Raw genomic sequence first — 12,776 nt, forward strand, 5'->3', positions numbered from 1 at the left:
AGGTCGCCCAGCCCTCGTTTCCTCCACCACAGCGTCAGTCTGTGTCGCCCTGCACGCTCTAACCATAATATTGTGTATTGGATTGTCGCTTCCTTTATCATGTTGACAGGTTGGGCTGTAGAAACTACTGCTCACCCCTTAACAGCTCAACACCCAGATGCAGAAGAGCAGCAGGTTGAAATTACACAGGAGGAAGAAAAGTAGCGCTCAAACCCACAACCACTTCCTCCTCCTCATCCTTACGCTGCTGCAAAACTCTGCAGCTCTCTGCTGGTTTATCACTGTTACTATTCATGCGGCTTCTGCTCCCAGAGCAGTAAGAGGCACTGACGACCTCATTCCTGTGTTTAGTTTGCACATCCAAAAAAGGTCAAAAAAAAAAAGCTGCAGACTTTTAGCACGGACCTCCTCAATCCTAGAGACCAAATTCAACCCAAGGGGACACAGAAGATTCACCAGTTAAAACTGAAAAACCACAACAATGTAATATCTAATGTCAAAGTCTAAACCCTTCACAGAGAAAAGGGACCCAAAAAAAAGTAACACCATGAATCATGAAGTGTTTTAAAACTCTCTTTTAAAAACGTTGGTGTTTACACGTGTCCACTACAGAAAAAACACTAACAGAAAAAAAAGTGTACTTATATTTAAACACAGATCTATCTTTTAAAATTATTTGTTCTATCGTAAAGGAGGACTGAAGATATACTAGATATTTTTTATGTATCGTTTTATTTATCTGGGATGTAAAAAGTTTTAGAAGAAAAAACGTGTTTGCCATTTGAAAGGTGTGGGATTCTAAATAACTTTGTCTTCATCCTGCTCTAGTTTGTCTCATGTTAGAGGAGATTAAGTGTCATACAGTAAAACACTGACTGTTGTAATTGTACAAAGATGCAATGATGTTCACCAGGAATATTGATTCAATTGTCTGAAATAAAGAGATGAAATCCAAGTGCTTCCATCTGTGTGAGTTGATATCATATGTGTATCTCCAGCACAAAGCATTTACTCTTTCCAGTATCATCAGTAAATGTATGTAAAGGTCACTAAATCAGTATCGGATTCTAAATCATTACAAATGTCAGTTCAAATCTGTTTGATTATATTGTTTAGACGAGTGGGGTGTTGGTTGACTCAGTGCAAAGTAAACTGCAACCGCGTTGGAAATAAAAGATCAGGAAATAGTTGAACTTACTTTGTGTTACTAAAGTGCTCATATGTTCATTTCTAAACTTAAAACTGTGTATCTGCTCACTTTAGCTCTCGCCACAACTGAGGACTTCCAGATCCGCCCTCACACGCTGTACGTTCACTCCTACAAGGCCCCGGCCTTCTGTGACGACTGTGGGGAGATGCTGTGGGGGCTCGTCCGTCAGGGCCTCAAATGTGAAGGTAACAATGTGCCAATAAAGTTTAAACTTTCAACACCTGCCAAAGCCTCTGCAGCAGCTTCAGACAGAACCTGACTAACTAAATCAACAGGTGTATCATCAGATGCTGATTGCCAGGATGTCTCTGTTCTCCCAGACCAGCTTCCTGTCATTTAAACTTTACGAGGGGAAGCTCGCTGAGCAGCCAGCGTTTCTGTGGTGATGTAAGAGAAATCCCAGTTTGATGAGCGTAACAGACAAATCCGAAGCTGCTCATCGGACCTTGTGTTGCTGCAGGGAGAAACTGAAACCTGAACTTTGAGCATGTAAAAGCAGGAAGTCGTGCTTGTTTTGAATCAGACTTGATTTACACTGTGTGTGTGTGTGTGTGTGTGCGTGTGTGTGTCCTCGGCTTTCATTTCTGCCACGTCCGCGCCGATCGAGGGAAGTTGAAGTCCACCGCGCGCACACACACACACAGATTTTCACAATGGTTTTCAGGCCTGAATCAAAGCTGTGCTGACGCTACGGCAGGATGTCTTCATTGACTCTGAAACTTCCTGTAACTGTTTTTCAATGGGCCTCGTCTTTTGAGTTTTGGTGTCAGAGAGCATCTGAACTGTAGTGATGCCAAGAGAGCAGCAGCTGTCAGTGCAGAAATGGCATGAGAATCCCCCCACTCACCCACCCCACGCTCTTATTGGGACTTCAGGAAGTGACAAACAGAAGAAAGAGGCAAAATCTTCTTCTTTTACAAAAATCTTCAGTAAACCACAATCAGTTTACCTCATTTTGGAACAGACACAGATGTCAGACGCTGCATTCAGATCTTGGTCCTGGTCCTTTGTGAGTGGAGCCGCATTAGTGACCAAACCTTGTCGTGCACGTCCGTTATTAGTATTTTAAACACTTGACGCAACAGCACCAGATGATCAGAGCTGATGACCTGTACGAAGGCTTGTCTGTGGACGGGTCCTGTGTTAAAACTGGTCCTTTGTCACTGTGAACAAATAGAATCATTTTTTTGGCATTTTTTAATACTTACGTGTGAGCACAATTTTTATGAATGACGGTGTTGATTTAGGCCACACGCACATCTGACATTATCCTCTAAAGGACAAACCCCGTAACTATTCTTCATCCATCCAAAGGGAAGTGGGGCTTTAGGGGGTCTTCTCTGAGAGGCTCCGCATGGGCAGCTCAATTGGAGGAAGCACATGGCCTGACACACCCATCCCAGGTCAACAGTGGGACTGAGCAGAGGCCTTATCGCAGTGCACGGACAGGGCAAACTGGGAAAGACACTTTGCTTACTCCCATTAATAAAAGTTGAATTAAACAAGTCGTATTTAAGTCTGAAGTTTGTGCCAAGTGACATGAACGGATTGATGCTAGAAGCTTTGTTCTGTGTTGGATTTATTCTGCTGTTAACGTTTCCCCGCTTCAGCTGGATCTTTTGTGGTTCATCTTGGATTTGAAGCCGACATTTCGCGATTTTCAGCTCGTATCTTTCTTCCGAGTTTGCTAAATGTAAAAATGATAACAAGGCCTTCAGGCAGTTGTAGTTATCAAATTAATCTCAATAACAATGCAAATAAACTTACTAATCAAGCAGAAACCATTGCTGTTCTCTGCTTGAGCCTTGTTTCAAAAAACTATGCATCACTGCCAAAAGTTTTTAATGAATTTGTGTTATGAACCATTTTTTTAAACACAACATGTCATGTCATGTCATGTTTTTTTCACAGTATGGAGGTAATTAAAATTAGAGTAAGAGGTCGTAATATAAAGTTCTTTAGAAGAAATAAAAAAAGAGACAGGCATTTAGATTTTTTTTAAACTCCAAAGCTTATTCCATGGAATTTTTTCTATGAACCAATTTTTTACAGGGAGCAGATTTTTAAAATTTGACCTTCTTAATTTTTATGTTTTAGTTCAATAAAATTGATTTCTTCTTCTTTTGAGTCTGAGTCCCGGGATGGGTTTTTACCGTCAGAGCTGCTGGTGGGATCAGGTGCGAGGTAAATACCACAACCCAACAGAAAGGTGAAAGAAAGGATGTTTCAATTTAAATCCTTTTCACCTCCGCAGGATGTGGACTGAATTACCACAAACGCTGCGCGTTCAAGATCCCCAACAACTGCAGCGGGGTGAAGAAGAGACGGCTGTCCAACGTCTCCCTGCCAGGCTCCATCATGTCCGTCGCTCGTCCACCATCCACAGAGTTCACAGCGACACCACAGGATGAGGTGAGTCTGATACCATTGCCTGAATCCTTTAGCATCGCTCAGTGTGATGAAGCACGTAGTTATTGGGAGGCGAAACCACAAGTCTCCCAAAAGTACAAAATAAAATCAGAGCTGGGATTTTAAAATGTGCTCGGGAAGGATGGAAAGACTTTTATCTGTTATTGGGAGAAAGCAGATGAATCCGTATGTTTTAACGGGCTGTGAATTGGCAGGAAGCTGGTTATGAGATGCGTATCATGATACCAAGCAAAGTTAGCAGTGCACCCTACACTGCTCTGTTCAGTTTAGACTGTTGGCTTGGTGTGGAAGAGAAACACCTGAAGCATCCAACATGTAGTTTTATTACAGTTTATTTTCATTAACTATAACTGTATGTCTGAGTCCAGGGTGACATCTGTAATTGTGTTGTGTCCAATGGGTCAAAGCTCTTTGGGGTTTGGACTTGATTTACTTTTTGTGTCTCCTTTGATTTTTCATACTGTTAGTGCGGCGCTGATACAAGTGTTTGTGTCAGTCAGCGTGTGTGTTCACTGGATGGAAAATCCAGTTGTTTGCCTGCAGCCGTCACTGAGTGTGTGTGTGTGTGTGTGTGTGTGTGTGTGTGTTTGTTGGCTGTCTTTCCAACAACCACTGTGACTTCAAATACTGTGGACGTGAGGCCGGTCCTCCCTCACATCCCTGTTGGGGTTAAAGGTTAAAAATAGGCAGGCAAACGTGTATGTGTGTTTGTGTGTGAGTGTGAGAGAGAGAGGGAGAAACTAGTGTGTGTTTATATTCATGTCATTCATTTTGTGTCAGAAATAAATCAAAGAAAAATGAGGTCAGAGTCAATGTGGATTGAACGTGTGTGTCTGGTGGTGATTTGGACTCGGTGTGTAACGTGACATTGTGCACAGTGTCTCCAGCAGCTCCCCTCAACTTTACAGCGCTGCACTGGGAATTTCAGCTCGTGGCTGCGCTGACTGTGGCCACATCAGTGTAAATGTGCTGGTTTGATTAGCATCGTTAGTCCCAACACAGCAGAAATGACAAAAGATAAAAACATTTAGCAGCAGACGAGCATTGATCACTAGAAAGATGTTATTCTACCAAGACAGAGAGAATGTAACTGAGCAAGACATGAGCATGTGCTGCTGTCCTGATTGGCAGTGTCCAGGTTCCTTTCATCTGAATGGGACAGTACTGCTTCTTCTGAGAACTACTGCTGGCATCCTGGATGTAAACCTGCAAAAGTTTAACACCAGGGCACAAAGGAGGATGCGTCAGCACATGAATTGTTCCAAACATGAAAACGTTCTATCTTAAATGAATTATAACTCTGAATGAAGCAACATTAGTGGACGTGACCTCAATATGAAGGCTATGTTTTTTTTCTGTGTATTAATAAATCTGCGAAGCATTTGCAAAGAGTTTGGATGCAACTGTGTTCAGTCCTACAGTGTCTGTTTTCTCTTTGCATTAATACTTATTACATAAATGAGATGCCATTTATGTAATAAACACTGTAAACAGTAATGGTCCCACCCCGAAGCCTACGAAGGACGGGGACTCCAACCCTCTGATGACCCCAAGGCTGCAGGGGGTCGTAGTCCTTGTAGAGTCAGGCCTACTCGTGTCCGGTGGTCCAACAATTATCCCCTCCAAAGGTCGTGTGTGACAAAACCCTGAACATTTATTAAATTCCTCGTTCCACAAAGTAATTCCACAAAAAACGTTGAGATGATAATAAATTCCACAGAACACGATGATAATAAATTCCACAGAACACGGTTAGAGACCGTGGACCTCCACAGCGCCAATAGCTGTTAGCAAAAGAGCGTTTCCTTGACAACTGATTAGGCAAACTTTAATACACTTATACATGCACTTCCTAATTGTTCAAACCTTTGATTTTCCTATCTGGAAAATAATGTTTTTTATTTCTTATCACTATAACCTGTGGGGTGATAACCAGCCTGAAGATGACTAGAGATGCTGGGTGATGTTCGACAGGTGAAAAGCTCCTCATCCACCTGGATTTGACTCTCGATATGATGATGATGATGATGATGATGATGATGATGATGATGATGATGATAATGTAGCAGCTGGCTGTTTCTCTGACGGGTTTTTTCTTGAACTGAAGGGAAGGGGTTTTGCTCTGACTGGGCACAGCAGCAGCAGATATTACCAGCTTTTCTTCTGTAATAACTAAACATAGTGATTAAACATACGCACACACACATACACTGTACCACTGTCTTGTCAGCTGCGGAGCATCCAGAGTAACATACTGTACTTTAGGATGCTCTCTATGGTGGAACGATAGAAGAGCACCAACGATGTAGATGTTATGTTATATATACAGTCAAAGGTAAAAAGTGATGGCACCGTTTGCAATTTCCTGATCTTCTGCATAAATTGGTCAGAAAATGTGACATAATCCTAATCAATATTTCTCAGACCTCTCATGTTTTCATGAACACACCCTTTAAGCACACAAAGTGAAGGTGAACAAAGTGATGGCAACACTAGGCTCCTGGTGTCAGACCTTGAATCCAATCAATGAAACAAGAATGGAGGTTCGGTTTAGAACTGACTTCAAAACAGCTGATGCTGTTCGTGAGCAGCATCAGCTAACATGAGCATGTGATTCGAAAAAAAGAGATCTCAGAAAATCTGCGATGAATGGACACAGTCTCCAAGACAAAAACAGATTAAGGTTTCTAATAAAGGGATCTATGAATCTTATTCAGATTTTTTTAGTGTTTACTCTTCTTTTTCCTCTCTCCCTCATGTTTCTTGGTTTTGCTTCCCCCCTCTTTAGCAGCGCCCCCTCCTAGGTGCCGGGAAGCGTAACTCTCTGCTGAGCGGTCGTCCCATCTGGATGGAGAAGATGGTCCTGTGCAGGGTCAAAGTCCCTCACACCTTCTCTGTCCACACCTACACTCGTCCCACCATCTGCCAGTTCTGTAAACGGCTGCTGAAGGGACTTTTCCGCCAGGGGATGCAGTGCAAAGGTGACAACACACATACAATATTGTATATTATTATTATAACCAGAGAATGTGCAATTTTTGTGTCCTTATTTTAATGATTGATCATTTTTGCTCCAGTCTTAATAACAATAAAAAAGAAAATCTTTGCAAATGTATTAAAAACACAAAACAACTGAAAACTAAATCAAAATCTAGTCTTCATGGCCTTTGTCATGACACTCAAACTTGATCCACGTTTTGGAAATTCAGTTGATTGGACGTGATTTAGAAAAGCACACATCTGTCTATATGAGGTCCTACAGTTAACAGTGCATGTCAGAGCACAAACCAAGACATGAAGGTCGAGGAAATGTCTGTAGACCTCAGAAACCGCATTGTATCGAGGCACAGATCTGAGGAAGGGTAGAGAAAAATGTCTGCAGCATTGAAGGTCCCAGTAAGCACAGAGGTCTCTATCATCTGTAAATGGAAGAAGTGTGGAACCACCAGGACTCTTCCTGGAGCGGCTCGGCCAAACTGAATGATCGAGAGAGAAGGGCCTTAATCAGGGAGGTGACCAAAAACCTGATGGTCACTCTGAAAGACCTTCAACGTTTCTTTGTGGAGAGAGGAGAACCTTCCAGAAGAACAACCATCTCTGCAGCACTCCACTAATCAGGCCTGTATGGTAGAGTGGCCAGACAGAAACCAGTCCTCAGTAAAAGGCACGTGGCAGCCCACCTGAAGGACTCTCAGACCATGAGAAACACAATTCTCTGGTGTAATGAAAAAAAGACTGATCTCTTTGGCCTGGATGCCAAGTATCATGTCTCGAGCAAACCAGGCACCGCTCACCACCTGGCCAACACCATCCCTACAGTGAAGCATGGTGGTGGCAGCATCATGCTGTGGGGATGTTTTTCAGCGGCACGAACTGGGTGACAAGTCAGGATGGAGGGAAAGATGAATGCAGCAATGTACAGAGACGTCCTTCATGAAAACCTGTTCCAGAGCATCTGGACCTCAGACTGGGCCAACGGTTCATCCTTCAAAAGGACAACGTATCATGACTTTGTGTATGGACCCAAAAGCAACACAGTGAGAGAAGGATTTTAGAATAGATTTTAGACTTTATACATTTTAACAGCACAAAAGGAAGGAATAACACACTCAGGCACCAAACACAACAGTAGACTCAGAACACTAACATGATACATAAACCAAGGAACTAAACCAAAACGCGAACGGGGACAAAAGAAAGAACACAGCAACTAAACCTGAGACCAAGATTAACAGGTAATAGATTCAGGAGGGGCTACGGGAAAACTCTGTGAAGGTCTGTGAATTTCAAACAAACTTCTTTCACATTGTCATTAAGAAGTATTTGAATCATTTTGAAATAAGGCTGTAACATAATAAAATGTGGAGAAAGTTGAGCACTGGGAAAACTTTCTGGATGCACCGTATGTACTGGAGGACAACGGTAATAAAATCCTTAATTCGAAAAGTACAGCTACTACCTCTGTCTTTATACGTAAGTAGAAGTACACAAACATTGAAGTAAAGCACAAACATCTCAAATATGTTCTGAGTAAATGTACGTTTTTATATTTCACAGCTATTCCAGGCAGGATTAATGTCTTGTAATGTTTCTTTTTCTTCAGATTGTAAATTTAACTGCCACAAAAGATGTGCAGCCAAAGTCCCCCGAGACTGTCTTGGTGAGGTCGACTTTAACGGAGGTGAGTTGACAGAGGAACCTAAAACTGAGACCTTTTCTATAATTATTGGATCACTTGACTGCTCGTCTTTGACGGAAGGATTCCTTCCTGTTCCCCTCCACTCTACAGAGCATTTTAGTGTCTTTCAGCTCATTGTTTTCATTTTTCCTCGCACCGTTTTTACAGTTTTCATAAAAACTAACTGTCTCTGTTTTACCGTCCTTTTTGGATAAAGCTACTGTACAAATCCTGCTGAGCACCGATTCACACACCTGTAACCAGCTGGTGCTTCTCTCAGAAGTTGCTGTTGGTGCCTTTAAAAAGACTTTTTTTTAAAAAAGATCAATAAAAGAAGCAGACTATTACTTCAGGTACATCTTTATCAAGCGGCCATTAGAGGAACTACATCTGGCTGACAGACTCTGTTTTTCTGCTCTGCCAATGGCCTCAGTTTTTATGTTCTCAGATTTTATGCAGATGATGGTTTGTTCTTTATACTATGACAGCTTTCCTAAAATTGGCCATTTAAAAAAAAAACTCTCAGTATATCGTGATATATTAAATCGTAACCTCTGTATCATGATACGTATCTTATTGGCAGATTATTGCCAATACACAGTCCCATTGGTTAGTCATAGATCCTGTCCTCAGGCTTTGGACCATGTGTTTGTGCAGAACCGATAAGTCCCAGTCTGGACTCTGAGGCCACGATGGAGGTGGAAAACTGTGACGTCAACAGTGATGGAGGTCACAGCATGGACGACCAGGACGAGCCGTCCACTCCAGAGGACAAACTCTTCTACATCGAAGGTTCCTGCACAGATGGCGACAGGGACGATGAGACACTCAGAGCCATCAGGTGATGAAGTTTTCGTTATTTTACTTTGTACGTCACCACAATGGATTTGAAATGAAACAATCAAGATGTGCTGAGCCGAGACTGTTTTAATTTAAGGTTTTGTAACAACAAACTGACCTGTGAACTCTTTACATACACGGCCACCCAATGTTAGGGGCTCAACAATATTTGAACAAACGAACATCATACTTCTAATACTTTGTTGTCTAGAAACTGGTTTCTTCCCTGTTGATGCTCTGGCAGGTCTTTGTTCTTGGGGCATTTCGCCTGCAGTCCTACCTATTGGCCCAACTTACATGACTCATAGATGCTGGTTGAAAGTGAAATGTGGGAACCTTGAGAAATTCATAATCTTGCACCAATATTTGTGCAAATCAGTTAGATTAGTTAGATGTGTTTTAATGTGAAGTGGCTCTAACTTCTTCCTCTTGGGGGGAAAAAAGTTCATTGCAATTAAAAAACACATTCACTGCTGTACCTGTAGTTTTACAGGATTTGTTTTAAACAGCTGATTATGTCGGTAAATATCAGGTAAATTGCTAACTTTACAACTCCTCACTAACAGTTTGCTTTCTGCAGCCGTCGACTTGCATTTCTAGTCATAATAGCTGCTGTTCGGTTACTGTTCCACTTTGAACTCAGCTACTGTGTTATATATATATTCCAGGTTCAGCAAAATAAAACCTTTTTTGTATGAACATTTGTCTTAGTTCACTGTGTGACAGTGTGACAGACTTACTGATCAGTGGATATTTTGTGGGTCGAAGCAGTGCAAACTTAACTTAATGTCCACAGAAGCCAGAGCGACGATCACATTTTTACTCACTTCAGTTGTTGCACGTCGTAAAATGTCTACGTTTGTCTCTGTTTTCATGCAGCCCGTCCACCAGCAGTAACATCCCTCTGATGCGTGTGGTTCAGTCCATCAAACACACCAAGAGGAAAAGCTCGACAGTGGTTAAAGAGGGCTGGATGGTTCACTATACCAGCCGCGACAACCTGGTGAGAAGAAATACACAAAATAATAATACGTATATACATCTCAGCCAACCTACGAACGGACACACTGCTCATAGGGTTAATACTCATATTACATATACATGTTTAATTTTGATGATCTGCTCTGTCTTTATAGAGGAAGAGACATTACTGGAGGCTGGACAGCAAGACTCTGACTCTGTTTCAGAATGAAAGTGGAGCCAAGTATTACAAGGTAGGAAACCCAGTCAGATCAGATCTGGTTTCAACTGCTCGGTCAAACAGCGGCAGCAACAGGAAGTTGACGGGGGCTCATATTGTAACATTCAGCATTAGACTTCAATCCATCAATCACCCAGAAAATTGTCTGTGATTATTTCTTTAAAGTCTAGTTATGACATAGGTGTCATGTTACTGAATCGTTTCTGCAGGAGACTAACAAACGCTCAGCTGTCAGTCAAGAGAGAAGTGTTTATTTTTTATTTTTTTACATTTGTTAATAATTATGCAGATAGAATTAGTTGATTCAAAAAACTATAGAAATACCAATAAAACAAGACTGTATGATTGTCAATATTTGTGTTATTGACAGTATTTCTGAGGACATCAACAAATTGTGGACAGACTTTCTAAATATTTTTGTAATAGTTGATTAGTTTTCCACAAAAAAGGAAATCACAAATGGTTTAAATCCATTTTGGACCATGGAGCAGATATCAGGATATTTTAAACACCCACTAGCTGTGAAGTGAAGTTCTACCAAATGATTAATGGGAATTGAGCGCTGATCAGACCTACAGCACTTTGAGGCATCCTGCCTTTGACAGGCACCAGCCAATTTATTTAAACAGTTAAACGTTCAACCTTTTCTCTGACTTGGAATCTTTCTTAAATCTTTGAATCTTCTTTATAAATCAGGAGTATCTCAGTTCAGCTGCAGCTCTTTTCAGGCTCCATCGTTTTCCTCTTTGTACGCCACCTCTTTTTATCTCATGTCTGCCAGCGACCTGTTGACCTTTACCACACGGCGCTGCACAAAGCTTCCTTTGAAGAGAAAGAGAGAGCAGGGGGTGGAGGCAGGGAGGGGAGGATTCATGGTGGTTTCAGGGCCGCGGGTCGCTTCCCTGCCGTCTCCTTTTGGCTCGTTGCCTCGCTGCCTCGTGCCCCAAACGGCTGAGGCATGTCCTGCCTTTTAATCAGAGGATGAGTAGATGCTAATGGAGGGCGTGGTTGGTAGCGAGGAGGGAAGGGGGAGGGGGGGGGGGACTTGGCCAAACACAAGACGTTTAGATGACACAGAGGGACATAAAAGCACCGCCGAGCCGTTCATCTTTATATGTTTGATCTGGCGCAGGTTTTTTTTTTTTTTTATGCAGTCTGTCAGGAAAGGAAGGAAGGGAAGTTTTAAACAGTAAAATTCAAAGAGCGTCTCGCAGTCCAGCGGAGAGAGGAGAGGTGTTAGGATGGAGGGAACAGCGTCCTCTGGATCATCTCGAGACCTCGCGCATGCCTCATTTTGTCCAAAGTTACTTTAAAAATGGTTGGGACAAGAGCAGTTCGCCAGAATTTCCAGAGGGGAGATGTTTCAAAAGTGGAGAAATACTAGTTTCTGAGCTGGAAGAGGAGGACGGACACACAAAAGGGAAACTGGAGTAACAGTGGTCTCAAATGATGAGCGTGTGTGATCTATGACAGGTGTTCTATGTGACTTCTGTTCCCTATAACAAACCACAGGAGATCCCCCTGTCCGAGATCCTGCAGGTGGAGCCGGCGCAGGACTTCAGCAGCTTGCCTCAGGACAGCAACCCACACTGCTTCGAGGTGATCACGGCTAACATGGTGTACTACGTCGGGGAGGACAACGGCAGCCAGAGCCACAACCCCGTCCTGGCAGCGTCCGGTGTGGGGCGGGACGTGGGGCAGAGCTGGGAGAAGGCCATCCGACAGGCGATGATGCCGGTCACACCCAAGGCCAGCGTGGGCACCGGGCCCGGACAGGGGAAGGAGCACAGTGAGTAACGAAGACATAATAATAGAAGAATAATAATAACTACAGCGTTAATCTGCAAAGTTTCACTGGAAATGAAATAAAGATCTACCATGAGCTGGACTTGCAGCTCATATCACATGTGCAGTATCACACGTGTCCAGCAGCTGGACGGATACATCAGCAGTCCAGCTACACGTCAACAGATACTGAAGCTCAAAGTTTTCACTAACTGAGGAAAAGCTGATGGTTGGAGTCTCAGTTTCAGGGCTCTTTTCTTTCAGCCACAGGCCTCAGGGAGACTATACACCCCCCCCCCCACACACACACACACCCCCTCAGTATTATTTTATTGCTGCTGTTTTCCACTGAGGCTGCTTGTGAATGTGGTGTTAAGAAAATGAGACTGCTTGTCAAAAAAATAATAACATCTGCACATATTTTAATCTTTATTGCCGACTAATATTCAACAAAGGGCAGATTTTGCTCCGATTTATTTCATTTGAAAGCTCTTCCCCTGAACGTCCTCGGACGTTCCTCCATGTCTTTACCCTTTGACACAGTAATGGAGTGTTTTCTCAAATCAGATTAGACTCTGATATGGTTTTAGGTTTTAATGGATGTGTGGATTTGACTGTGAAAAGCCTCCAAA

The 12,776-nt window shown here is 42.6% G+C and overlaps 1 protein-coding gene across 2 annotated transcripts in view; it reads left to right on the forward strand.

Annotated features, from left to right (window-relative positions):
• The window catches only part of LOC137102200 (serine/threonine-protein kinase D3-like), a 35,646-nt gene that overhangs the window by 16,506 nt on the left and 6,364 nt on the right, over positions 1-12,776 (forward strand). The window contains exons 4-11 of one of the 2 annotated variants that reach the window (XM_067481438.1): positions 1,264-1,395; positions 3,465-3,622; positions 6,432-6,621; positions 8,244-8,321; positions 8,976-9,159; positions 10,038-10,161; positions 10,295-10,372; positions 11,872-12,148. In XM_067481438.1, the coding sequence (XP_067337539.1) occupies positions 1,264-1,395; positions 3,465-3,622; positions 6,432-6,621; positions 8,244-8,321; positions 8,976-9,159; positions 10,038-10,161; positions 10,295-10,372; positions 11,872-12,148 (1,221 nt within the window). Of the gene's footprint in view, positions 1-1,263; positions 1,396-3,464; positions 3,623-6,428; positions 6,622-8,243; positions 8,322-8,975; positions 9,160-10,037; positions 10,162-10,294; positions 10,373-11,871; positions 12,149-12,776 lie in introns of both variants that reach the window. The other variant, XM_067481437.1, reaches the window with a different exon arrangement.

Source organism: Channa argus, chromosome 17 (assembly GCF_033026475.1).
Source record: "Channa argus isolate prfri chromosome 17, Channa argus male v1.0, whole genome shotgun sequence".
In the NCBI taxonomy this organism is placed as follows: domain Eukaryota; kingdom Metazoa; phylum Chordata; class Actinopteri; order Anabantiformes; family Channidae; genus Channa; species Channa argus.